The sequence below is a fragment of the Onychomys torridus genome, chromosome 4 (genome assembly GCF_903995425.1).
Source record: "Onychomys torridus chromosome 4, mOncTor1.1, whole genome shotgun sequence".
Classification (NCBI taxonomy): Eukaryota; Metazoa; Chordata; class Mammalia; order Rodentia; family Cricetidae; genus Onychomys; species Onychomys torridus.
Genome location: NC_050446.1, coordinates 119,827,012 through 119,846,561, shown reverse-complemented (window position 1 = coordinate 119,846,561; position 19,550 = coordinate 119,827,012). Strand labels below are relative to the sequence as shown.

The window sequence follows — 19,550 nt, the reverse complement described above, 5'->3', positions numbered from 1 at the left end:
CAGTCCTTATTTGCAGTAAGCTGCCACTTCTGTAGAGATACTACATGATGCAGCATACTTCAGGCTTCCTCATATACAGATATAATCTCTTGGAGGGTACATACTAACCATAATGTGAACTACAGGGATTTGCACACAATAATGATCATCATATGCTTGATGGATAAGTTGTGAAAACCTGGAATATGTCCATGAAAGGACCATGCTGGGAAAATACTAACTTATAAGAAGTATTAACAGACAAGATGACCAGACATGCGTGCTTTAAGAGTGAGTAAGTGGGTGGTGGTAAAGATTGCAATAGAAACAAATACCCTAAAGGTGATTGTATTTGGCTCTATAAACCACTAAAAAGTATACATGAAGACCACTGGGAAGAAGCCAGCATCAAAGAAACATTAATAATTATATTACAAAGCTTTCTTAGAGTCATAATCCCCACCTTGCCACTCCTAAATCAGCCACGTAAGTTCTTTGTCATTGTAAGCATTCAAAAGTCAGCACTGGCAAATGCTGACTGTAATGTGGTAATGGTAACTGAAGCATATTATATGCAGGCGTGGGAGGGTATGAATGGAAAGGTGATGGATGACCTTTACAAGCTTTCCAGCCTTGTGAATGTGGGATGTTGATGAATACAACTACCAGACCAAGGAAACAGTTGATACAAAAAATAGTCACTTTCTTTTTTTTGAATGTGACTCATGGCTGTGATAAGAAGAATAATTCTACAGGTGAACTGAAACATGTTCCTCCTGCATCCAGACACTGACAGGCATCAGTACTACAGATAAAGGAATCACAACCCAGGCCACATGATTTTCTCAAGTGTAGCACCTTTTTCATACTCTAATACATGTTTACAAATGTTTTCCATAGAAACCATACAAATAAATGCTTTAGGCCTTGTGACATATTCAGTGTCTATTACAACTCCCCAACTTTACTCTTAAGCATCAAAGCAACCATCAGTAATATGCAAACTAAGAGACATAGTGGCACTAAAATAAAACTGAAACCAAAAATTGAACAAAAATAAAGCAAAAAAACCCCCAACAACCTTATTTCAAAATCTTAAAAGACATGAGGGCTGGACTTGGCTAATGGGCCTCTGCTGGCAATAATTCTTCTGCACACTGTGTGAATATATGTCGCAATGATTGGTTTAATAAACAAGCTCATTGGCCAATAGAAGAACAGGATAAAGTTAGGCAGGAAAGCTAAACTGAGAAGGATGGGAATGAGGAAGGGCAGTGTCAGAGGAATCACCAGCCAGATGCAGAGGGGGCAGGAGATGAACTTGCCATGCTACATAAGGTACCACCATGTGGCAGAACATAAATGAAGAATATAGGTTAACCTAAAATGAAAGAGAGAGCTGGGCAGTGGTGGCACATGCCTTTAATCCCAGCAATTGGGAGGCAGAGCCAGGCAGATCTCTATGAATTCAAGGCAAGCCTGGGCTACAGAGTCAGTTCTAGGAAAGGCGCAAAGCCACACAGAGAAAGCCTGTCTCGAAAAAACTGAAAGAGATAGCTAGTAATAAGCCTGAGCTATTGGCAGAGAATTTATAATTAATATTCAGCCTCTAAATCATTTATTTGGGACTGGGTGGTTGGGACAGGAAATGTCCATTTACAGGCCCCAGTTTATTAAACTCTCCTGTAAAGTCGCACAGACTTCACACTTGAGAAGGGGAAAATCCAAACCAGGTAAGTAATGACCTACTTACTCCATTTGCTTTGCTGAGTGCCTGGAAGTAGATGCTGTAGCTCTTTAATGGGGAGAGAGGAGGGTTCCAGTAGCCATTGTATGTCTTGTTGTCTCCCACTGTAAATGGCTGGGTGACAGGCAGGTTGGAGGGCTTCAACTCTGCAGCAAAGTAGTGTAGAGAATCGAGGTTGGAGGCATTCCGGTAGCTCACAGGAACAGAGAAACACTCAATGATGTCAGCTGCTCTCCGGGACTTCTGAAGACGCTCCTCCTTGACAACCAGTTGGTAAACACTGGAAAAGAAAGACAAGAGATAGATGAGTCACTCTGTGGACAGATAAGCTCACTAGCATTTATTGTGCTTGTATAGCTCCCGTATGAGCTGAGACAGGTATCACTTCTGTCTGTTAAAAAAAAAAATACCTTACTCCACTTTCAGATTTTTGAACCCACTGCTTTGTAGAAATATATCTCAATGCCAGCACACATAAGACACACCCAGTATCTATCTCAGCACCTATCTGTATAAACCTGCTGCCCCTTCCAGTGGCTTCCCTTTTTGAAGGATACTATTGCTGAATGACAGGTGCCCAGATCCTAAATCTGGTTCATTCTCAGGTCTCATCTACTTAGATCTCACTCTTCACCCCAACTAACAACCTCGGTGGCCAGACACTAAGCAGTGTTATACTTGCCACAACCTTTACTTCTTCCCATTGCTGATGCTGAGGCCAGACACATTCCCACCTTCTATCTATACTCAGTTGGGTTTTTTCTTTTTTTTTGTATTTGATTCATTTGGTCATTCTGTCTATCTATGCATTTTGCTTCCAATCATATAATACCATCTCTCTTCAAGCACTTTTATAGCTTCTCTTTTGTCCAAATTACACATTCTAAACTCCTCACACTGGCAGCTGAAGTCTTTTATCCTTGGTTTCCAGCTTTCCTTTCAGGTGATCATCTCATGATACCCACTAATTCCAATAGATCCAGACACCCAGCTATTATATAAGCATCCCATGACTGACCCTCTTCATCACCAGCATGTTCTTCCTCTATTTGAAACACCCACCAATGCTAACCACCTCTGCCTATAAAAGACTTACAATAATACTGATGTCTTTCTTATATTTACTCTATGAAGAGTTATTCTCAACTCTATGAGAATATTATGAGTTATTCTCAACTCATTCCTCATTGTCTGGTTGATTTTGCAAAAGCATAAGATGGGATATGTGCCTTGATGACTTAATTGTATCCCTGACAAAAGTGTGGCTTAGTTATCTCTGAATCACTCTATCCTCTCCCCCATCTCTTTCTCTCTCTCTCTGTCTATCTCTGACACACACACACACACACACACACACACACACACACACACACACAGTGCCCAGGGCATGCCTGACTCTAAGCAACTGATCAATGAACATTTGTTGAAATGAAGCAAAGTGGATTGAATTAAAGTTGAAAGCAAGCACAAAGCCAAATCTGGATGGATGCAGAAACTCTAATCAGGGTAAACAGTGTTTCCCAGGAGAGTCTGCCAAGTAATCTCATATCATCCCCTTCAACTAAGACTATAAGGAAGTGCCACTGTGTGCATAGAGATGACAGACTTTATTGAATATCAACCAATGCCAAGTATATAGATTTTCTTTGTCAAAAGTTTGTGAATTGGATAAAAAGCCCTTATCCTTGGAATGCTATGTCCTTACATTGAGTGAACATCTTTTAGAAGGATTCTATTGCATCCTGGGATGCATGATCTCAGACAGAAGACCAACTATCAAAAAGAGTATAAAAAATTTTTTGTGAATTAATGAGGTGATTACAGATTGTATACATTGTTCAAACATAGCATAGCACATGCTTTACAAAAACAGAGTAGCATAGGCTTCAACCCTCTGGTTAGGTTAGCCATCTGAGGACACTGGATTACAAGGCATGATTTGGGTAAGATACAAAGCTAGGACTATTTCATTAAATTGAACAAAGGCTGTGAAGGAACTCCTCCCAAGAACATGTAGCACCATTGATGGGGCAGATATTCCTTGATTTTCTCTAAACATAGGGATGCTCATTTGTGCAAATAAGAAAGGAATGTATGTGAGTGTATGACACACTTGGATGAATAAGAAGTTTGGGTGGACATGAGCACATCTGTTGTCTTTTGCACACCTCTGAAGGAGAGCCTAATAGCCCAGAGTGCATATGGGTGACAGGAATGAATGTGACCAGTGTTACCAGAAGCACATACTACAGGTGAGCATCACAATGTCCAAATGAGGGGCTGCAAACCCTGAGTGTCTCACTCTAAATGCAAGTCATGTCCAGAGCTTGGGAGATGGCTCAGAAGGTGAGAGCACTTGACTGCATGCCTGCTGACTTGAGTTTGAGCTTTAGAACCCATGTAAAGATGGAAGGGGAAAACTGACTCTGGGAAGTTGTTCTCTGACACCTCAATCACATACTATGCACACATAGATTAATAAATTAATCAACACAAAATTAGGTAACACATAGATAAATACAGGTAAGAAGTATTTGGGCTCCAAAAGGAGTGTGGATGATATCTGAGCATGCATAGTGGTTCAAGATTTCCACATGACTGTGCATATATAAGAGACTTCTATGTTCATAAAGCCAGCTGAAGGCAGTTGATGTATAAGGAATTATTTAAATTCACTCCATCCTCATCTCTGGAGTCTTTCTTGAATGAAAAATCCTTATGTTTATTAGCTAAATGTAAACACTGCTAAACAACATGAACACCTAAGACTTAAACCTAGAAAACATGAACAGGAGTAGAGGAGTGAATGCAAGGAATTGTCAAGACCCACCTTGCTCTTTATGTAACAATAGCTTTAAATAAAGCTTTGCATCTTTGAAGAGTGCTAATGACAGCTTGACTAATTGAGGGTCCTTTATTCAAGGGGCTCTGATCATTAAGGAAACAGAACAAGGAAGTATCCAGTCTCTTAGGCTTCCTCCTGCACACTGAAATAGAATCTAACAATATTGGGTACTGAATTAGGTAATGTGACTTCTATTCAGTTTTCCTGTACTCCTGATTGCTATCCAACAAAATAACTCCTATAGGACTTGAGATGAGCTGTAGGCTCCTGCTTTCTCCTAAGATCTAGGCTGTTCTTCACCTCTTCTCTTCTTAACAATGTGTACAACTTAAGAACTTTGTCTTGGTTTCTTAGCCAACCTTCTTATCCTACATTGGAGCCCTTCAGCATCCATGGTTAATCAATTGAGACCCCAAAACTTTTGAAGATTCTCAGGACCTGGGCCTTCCTCTTAGACCTTCCCCCGTCTTGTTTATTTTTTGTTTTCACATCCTGATGGCAGTTTCCCCTCCCTCTTCTCCTCCCAGTTCTTTCTTCCACTTCCCCTCTTCCTCCCCCGCATCCACTCTCCCTCCTCTGTTTCTCTTCAAGAAAGGGCAAGCCTCCAGTAGATATTAGCCAGCCATGGTATATCAAGTTGCAATGAGACTGGGTAACTTCATCTCCCATTAAGGCTGGACAAGGCAATCTGGTAGGAGGAAAGGGTCCCAAATGCAGGCAACATAGTCAGAGACAGCCCCTGCTCCCACTGTTAGGAGTTCTGCAAAAAGACCAGGTTACACAACTATAACCTATCTGCCTAGGCCAGTCCCATACAGGCTCCCTTGTTGTCAATTTAGTCTCTGTGAGATCCTATGAGCCCAGGTTAGTTGATTCTGTGTGTTTAGAATCACTTTCTATATCCTTGACTATCCTATAATGGGCTAGATCAAGAAGAATCCAGGGCTGGCTTCATAGACTGCCCATGACTGCCATGAGAGTATAGCCATGATGAGGCAAGAAAACAGGTCATGGCTGAGTTTTATACATTCAGTTGTTCAAGACTGTTGGATGTAGATGCACAGCATCTACACAGGCTTAGTCCCATTATCTCTTATCTGGCTGTTAAGTTTGGTTGAATTGACAAGGAGATCTGTAATAATCAGGTTGAAGGGATGAGGATAAACCTGAGAGGTTCAGTGATCTATGAGTGTCAATTCAGCAAAAGCAGCTCAGACATCCTTCACAGCTCAGTTCCTCTTTAAAAAGGTTCTTTTCCCCCAAACCAACATAATGCACAAAGGGCCACCTGAGCAGTTTTAAAGTTGGTGGCCTAAACTGCTTAGTTTGTATCCCACCTCATGTGAAATCACAAAGAGAGAGAGAATGAGGGCACTGTGGAGATTAAGCTGTGTAGTCAACATATGGTACACATATGATTAGAATTAGTGTGCTAAAGCAGATTCAGCAGTTCCCACAGGCCCACCGCATCTGCAGCTTATCCATTCAGACATAAACTGCAAGTGTCACCAGAAAGCCATACGCCTTTTTGCCAGATGCATCTGTCTGCCAGTGCATCCAGCTCCTCCCAACAACAAGGGGAGAGGGAAAAGCACAGTGACACACTGAGAAGTGGTGGAGGAGGGAAACAGGAGCATGTATATTGTTTCTGTTTCCTACAGCAACTTCTTTCTTACCATTCTCTTGAAAATGCATCTACTAAAAGCATACTCCTTTCATTTCTCTGGTAGTGATAAATGTATTCCTAAATGAGAATAATCTGCTCCAAAGTTGTATCTCCAATCCCAGAGAAGAAGTGGTTGCAATACTATGCAGAGTTGTTTGTAGCAGGGATATTTTAATGTGAAAATCCTAGTGTCTTAAGAAAAGGAGAATTTAAAATAGCTCAAGATGCATTTACTCATGCAGTTTCCCAACTATGTAGACTTCTGTCTCTCCTAATGAGAAGATGGGCATGTGTCATGTTTCCTTTGTATGGCTTGCCCTGGGGGCCCCAGGAGGGCTCTGAAGGCCATGCTGTGCCCCAGCTCCACCTTCACTCTAAAGTAGCTGCTCTAATGCCAGCAAGAGTGTGTAACTTCAGTTTGAATCTCCCTCCCATTGAAGGCAAGGACATTCCACTCTGGTACCAGGTCCCAAGACCTTCCTTGTCCAAAGAATGATTTCCTCAGATGCCATTTGAAGGCGAACCCACAGGACCACTCCAGAGACTTTGGAAAACTGGGCCCCTTGGTCACTCTGGTGACTCTGGTATCAAAGCAAAGAGTTTTGATAGTGACTCACATCTCTCAGACCTGATTCCTCTGATGAGACAGTCAACCTTCTATTATCAAAAAATCCAGTGTCCCTTTTCTGTGTGGGGGGCATATGCCTATAGACAGATGCAATACCCATTTGAGATGTTGATTCAGCTAACAGATGGAGAGTAGGCTTCAGTTCTCAGGTGAACATTGCCCAAATCTAGGCAGGTGCACATTTTGGTCTCTGTTCTCCCAGAAAAAAAATGTGTTAGCTTATATTCTTCCAGGGATGGACTCCAAGTCAAATGATATGTTAGAGAAATGGTTCCAAGAGAAAACTGTAAAGGAGGGAAACAGGAGAGAAAAGTGGGTGAGCCAATGAGGGGCATGCTATCAGATGAAATCCTGAAATCTCAAGCCAAGGGGCTTGAACCTTCAGCTGCAATCTGTTTCCAGCTCTGGCTTTCTCAGGATTTCCCAAACCATTATGTGGGTCAGACAATGAGTCCCTAGGTACGTGATAACTGCCCTCCAAAGCAGGCCACACCTGAGAATCATTACATCAATGCACATAGCACCTGAGAGACAGGCACCACAAAGGAAGGAGAACATGATGGATCTACGGAGATAGCACTGTGCTCTACAGGGTGCTTTTAAACAGTGTCCACATGGTGTAAGTGAAACAGTGATCCAATACTGAGAGAACAGGCTGGACCTGGACAGGGGTGGTATTGTGATGTATTCTCTCCTCTCCTCTCCTCTCCTCTCCTCTCCTCTCCTCTCCTCTCCTCTCCTCTCCTCTCCTTCCTCTCCTCCCCTCCCTCCCTTTCCCTCTCTTTTTCTCTCCCCTCCCATCTCCTCCATTTTTCCTCTCCTCTCCTCTCCTCTCCTCTTTCTCCCTGTCCCTCCTTCCCTCCCTCCCTCCCTCCTTCCCTTTCTCCCTCCCTTTCTTCCTTCTTTTCTTTTCTTTTTTTTTTTTTTTGAGGCATCATTTTCTCCATAACTATTATCACAACTGAAATCTCTCATCTGATGATTTCTTTACAGGCTTGCTTCATGCAACTGTATATAGATTGTGAACCCACTATGGTTGGGAACTTGCTATCTCCTCCATCCCTTTTGAGACCCTAATAACATAAAACTTGTTAACCAAGTATTTGTAAAAGAAATGACTTGTTAGGTTTGACAGCTCATTCCTGCAATGTAAGTACTTGAGAGGTTGAGACAGGAGGGTCAGTTCAAGGCAAGGATAGCTATGTGGCAGGTTTGAGGCCTGCCTAGGCTATATAAGACTTTTTCTTAAAACAACAACACAACAACAACAAAAAACCCAAAAAATTTACATAACAATGTTCAACTGTAGCAAGCAATTTTAAAATCAATCATTTTTTTCTTCCCTTCCTCTATCTTCTGTTCCCTCTCTCCTTTCTTTGAGAGAATCACACCATGTAACCCAGAGTGGCCTGCAACTCATAATCTTTCAGGAGTGCTTCCTGAGACCTGAGATTACTGGAAATTGCCACTGCATTTTGCTTCTCACATATGTTTCAATATCTTATTCTCATCTACCTACAATGTTCCCCTGACCCTTCTGCACACTAAGAATTACAGAATTACTCATCCAATCAAGAAAGCAACAAACCAAATGCCATTCTGAGAAACTTGTTTTAACTGATGAATGAGGGACAGTTTCTCCTTCCTTTGTACCCATAGGTCTCTGTCAAAATTCTTCTCCTAGTTCTCAGTGCCTTGTGTTGAAAATATGGCTTCATCTACAGAAAACATTTATTGAGCACATGCTAAATTCCACATGTATGTATTCTGGCTGTTACCTTATTTGACTTTCATAGAAACTCTGTCAGGTAGATCTTATTATTTCTATTTGACAAAATCAGAAAACTGAGGCATAAAATGCTCAATGTCCCTTGCAGAGATGGTGCTGTTTGGGTGCTTGAGCTGAGATTTGAAAATAGTCTGTTTCCAAAAGCCTCATTCTTAATTATAGAATTTGGTAACAATAAAATTATTTGCCTTATCATGGCAAACACTTTGGCTTTGAAAATAATTATTTTTGTTAAGAAAAACCACAATACCATTTTATACATTTTGGAAAGTGAAAGAAAGATAAAGTGTGCTTTCCTTAGCCAATTACTAAAATACAATTATTTAGGAAAATGTTGGTGAATCCTTAGCTTCTCCTTTTTCCTACATGAACAACCTCTGACTTATACTGAAACTCAACAGTAGAAAGTCTTTTAGAGATATTCGTCTTGCAGCCAGCTTCATTAGACTGCACATATACTAATTTCTCTTATTCATGGTTTTGCTTTTAATGATCTCAGTTACCCATGTTCAACTGTAGTTTGAAAATATTAAATTGATAACTCCAGAAATAAATAATATAAACATTTTAACTGTGCAGCATCCTAATTAGCATAATTAAATTTGCCCGTCCCTATTAATCCCACCTAAGATGTGAATGTTTCCTTTATATTGAGTATATCCACTCTATGTGTGGTACCCACCCACCAGTAGGCAATAGATAGCCACTTCAATGATCAGATCAACTGTCACATCACATGTATTCAAACAGCCTTAATTTTGCTTAGCACTAGACACTGAATGTATCAAAGAGAAGCAGGTATGGAAGTGGGTATGCTGGCAGGAGTAGGTGACCAGCTGCTCATATGGCAACCATATTTAGGAATAGTTAAACAGTAGCTCAAATTTATACAGGTCTCTGGAAAAATAGGAGAAGAATGAATGAATCTTTGTTACTCTGACATTTGATACTATGACAAATATTGAGAGAAACAATTTAGGAACACATGATTAATTCACTGGGTTTTGGTTTTGGAAATGTCAGGCCACCATAGCTGAGAGGGTATTGTAAACAGAGCAGCTCTCATCTCAGTGACCAGGAAGCAGAGAGAGAGAATGCTTGTTGCAAGTGGCTTTCCCTCTTTCTCTCTTTTATTCCATCTAGACCCTTAGCCTATAGCATAATGTCCTTCCATTCTAGGAAGGTATGTCTCCCCCAATTAGTCCTCCCTGGAAACATCACCATTTGATGCACTCAGAGGCATGATTTCTTAGTCTAAATAGTTACTTCTCAATCCAATCATGATGACAATCAAAAGTAACTCTCAAACTCAAATAAATATTACAGTAAGAGACAGTGGAAGCACTATTGCTGCTGGTGAATATATAACCAAATTTTACTAAACAGAGCCCACTACTATATAAAGAGGATTTTATATTGTAGCTTAATGAAGTTTATTTCAGCAATGCCAGTTGGTTTAATATTGGATCTTTAATGAATGCAGTATAGCACATTAGCAGAATAAAGGTCAGAAATCTCATAATCATCTCAACAGTTGCAGAAGAGTGATAAAATATAATACATATTTATGATAAAAATATCACAGAAAGGAAAAAAGGATATAAAGGAATTTTTCAATTTGATAAATGCCATCCCCAAAACATGTAAAGTTAGCATCACACTCTAGGCCAAAAGATTGAATGCCTTTCTTCTAAAATAAGGATGTCTGACCAACATTAGGGTGGAGAGTTTAGTTACTAGAATAGGTCAAATTTAACTAGTAATTATCTTAATTAATTTGTAGCACCAAGTATAGAAAGCAAGAAGGAAAATATTTGAAGATGATATGATTTTGTATGAAGGGAATTAGAAGGTCTTTTATACATGTATATACCAACTAGAACTAATAAAGCACTTCAACAAATCAAAATATTCAACTGATATATATATATATATATATATATATATATATATATATATATATATATATAATTTCATCACTGGAGGAAAGCATTCTGAAAATAAAATTAAGCAAACATTTCTACTCATAACATCACAACACTAAGAAAAAAATTAACAAAAATATATGAAATACTTAGATACTAAAAGGTAAAAAAATTAAAGGATATATAGGTAAATGGGGAGAGATTCCATGTTCATGTAATAGTCAATATTGTTAAGATTACAATTCTCTCCAAACGTATCTGGATATTTAATGCAATCACCACCAGAATTTCACTGTTCAGATCTGGAATGTTGCTCAAAGGCTCATGTGTTTAGGATTGGTCTCCAGTGAAGTTCAGGGGTAAGACTTTGGGAAGAATAGTATATCAGGGGATTCTGCCATCTTTAGTGAACTGATCTCTTGATAGATTAATAATCTGATGGCATTATTTGGAGATGGTGGGAACTTGAGACCTAGTGAAGGAAATAGAACACTGAGGGTATGCCCTGAAAGGGAACATCTTGTCTCCAGTCCTTTCTTGCTCTCTTCCTTCTGACCCTTTGGCCTAACACATGTTCCTTGCCATCTGCCATCAGCTTCAACAGAGGCTCTGAAGCAATACTGTCAAGTGACCATGGACTAAAACTATGAACAATACTAAAATTTTCCTCTTTTGAGCTGTTTATCTCAGGCATTTTGTCACAAAAATAGAAAACTGAGTAACATGAGAATCATCAGGGACTTTGTAAATCTAATAAGTAGACCAAATATATACATGGAAATGCAATGGCCATAATAGACAAAACAATTTGAAAAAAACTCAGAATAATATTGCAGAGCTTACAGTTCCTGATTTTATAAATTATGAAAATCAATACCATTAGATGCTGGCAGAAGGATAGCCATATAGATCAATGAAAGAGAATTGAAAGTTCTGAAATAAATTCCATATTTAGGATCCATTGATTCCTGACAAAGACAATTCAACAGTAATAAGACAGTCTTTTCAGCAAATGAGGCTAGGTCAATCAAATATCCACTTGCAAAAACTCTAAGTTTACACTGCCCACAAGAATGAACAGAAAATGGATTATAAACCTAAATGGATGAGCTAATACAATAAAACTTGCAGAATAAAAGGAAAATCTTCATTACCTTGGACTTGGGGAAGAATATATAAATATAACAACAAGACAATGATCTATTGTGCTGGGGGAAAAAGATAAACTATTATGATTAGATTACTATAAAATTGGAATTAAAAACACTATTATACCAGTTAAACACAAATCATATTCTTAGAGAAAATATTTCTAATTCATATGAATGATAAGACATATGTACACCAATATAGTGATCCATTACCACTCTATAAGAAGGCAAACAACCCCCCTGAAAGATGCAAAGAAACTTGGAATCTAAATGACTAATAAGCTAATGAAAAGGTGATCAATATCATTAATCATTAAGGAATTATAAGTCAAGATAATGATGTTAAGCTACTCCATCCTACCACTAGGATACTATTGGTCAAAGGACAGACCACTGTTAGCTAGGCTGGAAAGGCTAGGAATGTTATACATGGTATAGCGATTTGGGGAACAAAAGTCCTGAAGTCCTTTAAAAGACAATATTAAACTACTAGTCATCTAGACAGTCTGTCCTTAGATATCTATCCATGAGAAATGAAGACATATAAGAACACAAAAAAACATGGAACTGTTCGCAGTGACATGACAATATAAAACAATCCACACCCATCAGCTAGCAAGTGGATTAACAGCATGTGTGGTACATATAGCCACATATGTAGTGTTATTTGTAGTAACAACAACAGAATCCCCTTGATGTATTCTACATAGGAGTTCAGAAGCACTTCACTGAATAGCCTGCTGCAAAGGACGCATACTGTATGATTCCATTCACAGAGAATGCCAAGAAAAGACAAATTTATAGGAACAGGAATTAGATCAGTGATTGGGACTGGGGGATGGGAACAAGAATCAAGTGCATATTGATCACAAGACAAGGGGAACATTCTAAGATGCTTTTGGGGTGCTGTTTCTCCATTCATTAGGAAGTCATTGAATTGTACACTTAGAATGGGTGAATTTCATGCAACATAAATTAGATCACCATGAGGCTGTTACATGAGAAAAATGGAATGAGTAATCTCAGATGTTCTTTCTCCCTTCCAAACTCTATGCTTTAGACTTCAACTATGCACAAATTTTAATGCAAAAAATGCTGTGATAAATGATTTGTGCTACTGAACAAGATGGGCTAAGAAACAAGTTGAGTTCTTTAATCCCCAACAGAATCTACCTTTGCAATTTCATTCCCCACATTAAAGGTCACTTGGAAATACAGAGCTAAAATTTCCAGTATGTCTCAGTTAGCCAACCTTACTCTGGAAACTCTGGGCTTTATCCTCTATTTGCTTATTTAAAACAACACTGAGAGCTCACCAGGGAGTTAAGGGGAGTGTCTCTCCATGGAGGGACATCTCCTCTTGCATTCTGACTAGCTCTGTGAACAATTGCCCCATCTGCCTGCCTTTTGTACATATATTTATCAGGTATTCATTGATTATAGTATATCAGCTACCAATTGGAGAGCATCCTGGCTTCTTGGTACTGGGGACTCAGAATCAAGATGGGTTAAACAAATACTAAAACTGTTTTCAATATGGCATTGAAGGTAGAAAGCCAAAATATGCCGGGAAGAGTTCTGAGAAGAGGGAGCCTACTGTGTTCTGCCAAGATAAATGAGATAACAGGCATAGAACATGCTTTCTAGAAAGCTCTCTCTATAGGTTGACTGGAGCCATTCACCATTGGTGATTGCCATGTCACTTTATTAAATGACAGAGATATGGTTGGTATACTATTTGAACCCTTCAACTGTGATTGAATTGCACTGATAGAATTAATGAAAGTGAATTTTGTATATTAATTTAGAAAAAGAAAATTATTCTCTTAAAAAAAAAACTTAGAGGAACTATGACAGTTTCACCCAAGAGGTCAGGTAAGTTTTCCTGCTTTTCTAATGAGGCTGGACATTTTTTTTCCTATCTCCCTTATGTAGAAAATGCCTGTCCAGTCTTTATTGAACACTGTACTTAGGTCATTTTAAATCAAATATAGAAGGCTCAGTCATTGCCCTCACGTATTTTCTCTCAAGTACAGTTTCTTTTTCTTTTATACTACCTTGCCCACTCCATAAGCATCCCTGTGGCTTTCCATCAGTGTATCCCAAATCCCACCAGCTTTCCCCATCTCTACAGCTGCATCTCTGAACTCACCCAGGTATCTCTGGATTAGATTATTGCCACCCCTTCTACTCACCTCCCTACTTCTATTTGTGTCCCTGACAATTTACTCTCAAGACAGTGTCTATCAGGATTTCTCAGAAGCAGGACAAGGGTCATGAGTGCCACTGACTGCCACTGCTCTTTGCCTTTCACCTTAATTAGGGTGAAAGGGAACATTTCTGCAGTATATACAAGGACTGATAAGAACTCTCACTTTACCTTTGTGGTTCTTCAATTGTACTGGTCTGTGCTGTTTCTTGGATCCACAAACATGCTCCTCCGGCAAGGCCTTTGTACCCTCTCTTCCTTTAGAAATATGCAACCTTGCTCCTTCCTTTCAGTGGGCAAAACTTCACTTGACTGTTGTCATACATTAACCCCAAACTACAAATCCCTAGAATCCCCTGCTTAACTTCACTATCTAGCATCTCCCAACATGATCCAGCATATCTAGGAGGTTAAGGCCCTTTAATAAATCACTATACAGGTCTACAGAGATGGCTTAGTGGTTAAGGGCATTTCATGTTTTCCCAGAAATCCCAATTTGGTTTCCAGCACTCATATGGCGGGAGCTCAGAACCATCTGTAACTCAAGGTTAAGGTGATCCAGTGATGCCCTCTTCTGGCTCCACAAGTATCAGGCACACACAGGGTACACATGCACATAAAATAAAACAAATAATAATCTGGAGACAGGGATGAAAGGACTATGGGGACTCTGGCTCTGTACCAAAAGGTGGAGTCTTTGGTGAATGCAATAGCAGGAGGAGTGGCACCTGCAAGCAGGTTGTTACAGGGCTGAAGGTGAGGATGGAGAGATATAATAGAGGGCATGAAAGATGATGTGAATCATCGACCTGAGTCCTAGCCTGTGTGACCACTGAGATTCCAGGTAGAAAGTGTTTCTAGGTATTGGGGACTGACTCAAAGGAATGGGAATATGCTAGAAGGGAAGACTGAGATGGCCCACATGGAGGAAAGCTGGGTCTGCACCAAGCCTCAGTAGAGTCCTCAGGAAATGGAGGTAGTTGCAGTGGAGTCCCCAGTTTGCAAAAGAAAACAGTTTTCTCCAAAGGACTCTCACTGGGTGTATTAACCACATACTCAAAGGTGGTCTCTATGCCTGGCAAATGACCAACACAAACAGAACTCTCAATAGGATTTTTTTGTAGACTTCTGGTCTCATATTGCTTTGTTTGGGCATTATTTTGTCTTGCTGGTCCTTTCCATCTATATTATGGTTTCTGATTTTGTATTTTCATGTTTTTTTTTCCTTTTTTGTTTGTATGCATCTTGTAGATTATCTTTTTTCTGCTTCTGGTTTTTGTTTGTTTGTTTGCCTGTTTGTTTTCTAAAGAAAGTGAGAAAGCTGAATTGGTCATCTCATATAACCAGGAAAAACTTCCAGTGGAGGGATTGGAACATCAACCCAGCCACATAACCATCAACCTACAATTTGTCCTGCCTATAAGATGTGCTGGGGTGAAGGACTGGGGAAAAAAAAGTCAATGTAATGAAGCCTAATGATATTTGGTTGTACTCGTATATTGGTGCCTATCCCAATTGTCATCAGAGAGGCTTCATCCAGCAACTGATGGAAACAGATGCAAAGATCTATAGCCAAACATTGGGCAGAGCTCTAGGAATCCTGTGGAAGAGGGGGGAAAGAATTGTAGAAACTAGAGGGAATAAGGACAGCATAAGAAAACACAGAATCAACTAACCTGGGCTCACAGGAACTCACAGAGACTGAACCTACAACCAGGGAGCCTGCATGGGACTGACCTAGGCTCTCTGCATATATGTTACAGCTTATATATGTGTAGCTTGGTCTTCTTGTGGGACCCCTAACAGTGGGAACAGGGGCTGTTTCTGACTCTTTTGCTGGCTTTTGGGACCCTATTCCTCATACAGGGTTGCCTTGTCCAGCCTTAATACAAGGGGAGGTGCCTAGTCTTATTGAAACTTGATAAGTCATGTTTGGTTGGTATCCCTGGGAGGCCTGTCCTTTTCTGAATAGAAACAGAGGAGGGACAAGGAACAGTTGGTAAGGGTGAGAGAAAAGGTAGGAGCAGAGACTGGGGGGAGAGGAGGGAGAGGAAACTGTGGTCTGGATGTAAAATGATAATAATGATGATGAAGAAGATGATGATTATGTTGATGATGATGATGATAAAATCATATAAAAAGAAAGAGGGCTTGACTTGGCTGGTTGGGGGTAATCTGTGAGAAGCTGGGCAGAGGAGAAACAGTGATTAAAATATATTATGTAAAATTATTATCAATAAAGTATGAATTTATTTTAGAAATAAAGTATGGCAAGCACAGCAAATGTCAGTTTTCTTTTGGGAAAGATACAACTGGATAGATAGGTGCTATTTGGATCAGTGATTATGTTACCTATTCCAAAGAGAAACTGAACTAGAACAAGATGAAAGTTTTGTTCTAGCTCTGCCACTTACTCTGTCTGATAGCTGAGTGATCATTTCACTTGCATTTAAAAAGGGATAATGCTGACCCATACAATAAGACATGAGACAGGAAATCCACATCTTAGGAAAGAAAACAATGACCGTGGTCTCATCAGCTCAAAGACCTCTATAATGAATAAATGAACCCAGCAAAGTATTTGATTTCAGATGGAGATAAGCAAACTACACATCATGGAAACAGTGGAGAGTGTGGGATGGGAAAACTCTTAGAAAAGTCAAACCAGCTGTGGGTAGCACAAATAAGAAACACACAAGACTGATGTTAGGGAAAATGCTTTCTACAGGAATCCCAGCTACTAGCCTGGGGCTTGGCAGAGGGGTTGTTAAATAACTGCTGGACCAAAGATGGATAAATGGACAGAAACACAAAAGCATCACTGCTATGGAGCTGCTGATTCACCCAAATTGATGTATCACTTATAAAATATAGGCCAGATATCCTGAGCCCTAACTATGTGGATGACCCTAATTTGGCAATTCCAATAAAATCCCCCCCCCCTTTTTTTAAATACCAAATATAGTTCAAGATTTCTTTTCTAAAAAGGTGGTAGGGGATAGTGGTGAAAAAACTGCTGCTGTTTATTAAACCATAAGATGGTGTTACAATAATTAAACCATGGGTGCTAGAATATAGGTTAAAGTGAAATTGAGAAGCCTTTTCCAAGACTGCAGGCAGACCCTGAAGTCTCCACACCCTGCCCCCACACCCATCTGCCCGAAACCCCAGCCACTTCCTGAGAATCAGAGACCAGCCCTCAGCTTCTATCCTGCCCCAGAACTCCCATCTGGACCAGAGGTGAGTGCCTGGGGTTGTAGTCAGAGAGGGAACCACCTCTGGGTCCTACTCCTAGGCACCAGCCATCCTGGGAGGACCTGCCCAACATGGCCCCAGTTTCCAGCCATGAGTCAGGCCCTGGGGGAAGGCTTCCCTTTTCTAAGCTGTAGGCAGACCCTGAAGTCTCCACACCCTGCCCCAACACCTATTTGCCCGAGACCCCACCCACTTCCTGAGACTCAAAGACTAGCCCCCAGCTCCCATCCTGCCCTGGAACTCCCTTCTGGACCAGAGAACCCCCAGCTATCATCCGCCCCAGAACTTCCATTTGGACCAGAGCTTCCATCCTGTCCTGGAACTCCCATCTGGACAAGAGGAGCTCCCACCTGGACAAGACAAGGAGACCCCAGGGACTTCCTGAGACTCAGAGTCCATCCCCCCAGCTCCTATCTGGCCAGCACTCTCATCTGGACCAGAGCTACCATCCAGCCCAGAGCTTCCATTTGTCAGCTCTGTCTGGACCAAGTACACTGATAAGACCAAGAATGACCCCACAAGGAGATGGGCAGACATCAAGGCAGAAGTACATACAACAAAATAAAGAGCAATGCAGTATCACCAGAACCTAGCCCTTCTCCAACAGCTAGACCTGAACATAATGGAATGGAAGAAGAAGAAGAAGAAGAAGAAGAAGAAGAAGAAGAAGAAGAAGAAGGAGGAGGAGGAGGAGGAGGAGGAGGAGGAGGAGGAGGAGGAGGAGAAAACAACCTTATAAGTAACATCATGAAGAGGCTAGAGCCTTGTATAGAAGAAATCAAAAATAAAGTGGAGGAACAGACAAACAAAAATTGGGAAGAACTCTATAAAAAAAAAAAAAAAAAAAAAACTAGAGGAAAGGACAATTAAAGCAGAAGAAAACAATAAGTCCCTGAAAGAAAATCATGAAAAAGCAAAGGAAACAGTCCAAGACCTGAAGAGGGAAATAGAAAAATGAAGAAGACACTAGCAGAAGGAATTGGAAATAGAAAATCTGAGTAAACAAACAGGAACTTCAGATGCAAGTATAACCAACAGAATGCAAGAGATGGAAGAGAGGATCCCTGGTGTTGAAAATACGTTAGAAGAAATAGATTCATCACTCAAAGAAAACACTAACACCGACAAAGTCATGACCCAAAATGTCCAAGAAATTTGGGACACCATGAAAAGACCAAACCTATGAATAATAGGGATAGAGGAAGGAGAAGAATACCAACTCAAAGGCACAGAAAATATATTTAACAAGATCATAAAGGAAAACTTTCCCAACTTAAGGAAGGAAAAGCCTATGAAGATACAAGAAGCCTATAGAACACCAAACAGACTAGACCCCCCCCCAAAAGTCCCCTCGCCACATAATAATTAAACAACTAAATGTACAGAATAAAGAAAGAATATTAAGGGCAGCAAAGGAAAAAATCCAAGTGACTTATAAAGGCAAACCCATCAGAGTAACACCCGAATTCTCGATGGAGACTGTGAAAGCCAGAAGGACATGGACAGATATAATGCAGACACTAAGAGACCATGGATGCCAGCCTAGACTAATACACCCAGCAAAACTTTCAATCATTATAGATGGAGTGAACAAGACCTTCCAAGACAAAACCAGATTTAAACAATACTTATCCACAAACCCTGCCCTACAGAAAGCACTAGAAGGAAAATTCCAACCTAAGGAAGGCAGATACACCCATGAAAACACAAACAATAGATAACACCACAGCAGTAAACCCCAAAGAAGAGAAGTACACACACACTACCACCAAAAAATAAAAATAACAACAGGAATAAACAATCACTGGTCATTAATATCCCTTAATATCAATGGACTTAATTCACCTATAAAAAGACACAGACTAACAGAATGGATACGAAAACAGGATCCATCTTTCTGCTGCATACAAGAAACACACCTCAAATTCCAAGACAGACACCTCCTAAGAATAAAAGCCTGGGAAAAGACTTTCCAATCAAATGGTCTTAAGAAGCAAGCTGGTGTAGCCATCCTAATATCCAGCAGAATAGACTTCAAACTAAAATCAATCAAAAGAGATGATGAAGGACATTACATACTCATCGCAGGAAAGATCCACCAAGATGAAGTCTCAATTCTGAACATTTATGCCCCAAACACAAGGGTACCCACATATGTAAAAGAAACATTACTAAAGCTTAAATCACATATAAAACCCCACAAATTAATAGTGGGAGACTTCAACACCCCACTTTCACCTCTGGACAGATCGGCCAAATTGAAACTTAACAGAGACATAATGGTCTGAACTGTTGTTATGGCTCAAATGGACTTAATCGATATCTACAGAACATTCCACCCAAACAAAAAAGAATA

The 19,550-nt window shown here is 40.1% G+C and overlaps 1 protein-coding gene across 13 annotated transcripts in view; it reads right to left on the bottom strand.

Moving 5' to 3' along the window:
- Window positions 1–19,550, bottom strand: part of Ptprt (protein tyrosine phosphatase receptor type T) — a 1,144,051-nt gene that overhangs the window by 235,969 nt on the left and 888,532 nt on the right. For all 13 annotated transcript variants that reach the window (XM_036185148.1, XM_036185155.1, XM_036185146.1 and 10 more), the window contains exon 12: window positions 1,733–2,006. In XM_036185148.1, coding sequence (XP_036041041.1) covers window positions 1,733–2,006 — 274 coding nt within the window. The remainder of the gene's footprint in view (window positions 1–1,732; window positions 2,007–19,550) is intronic.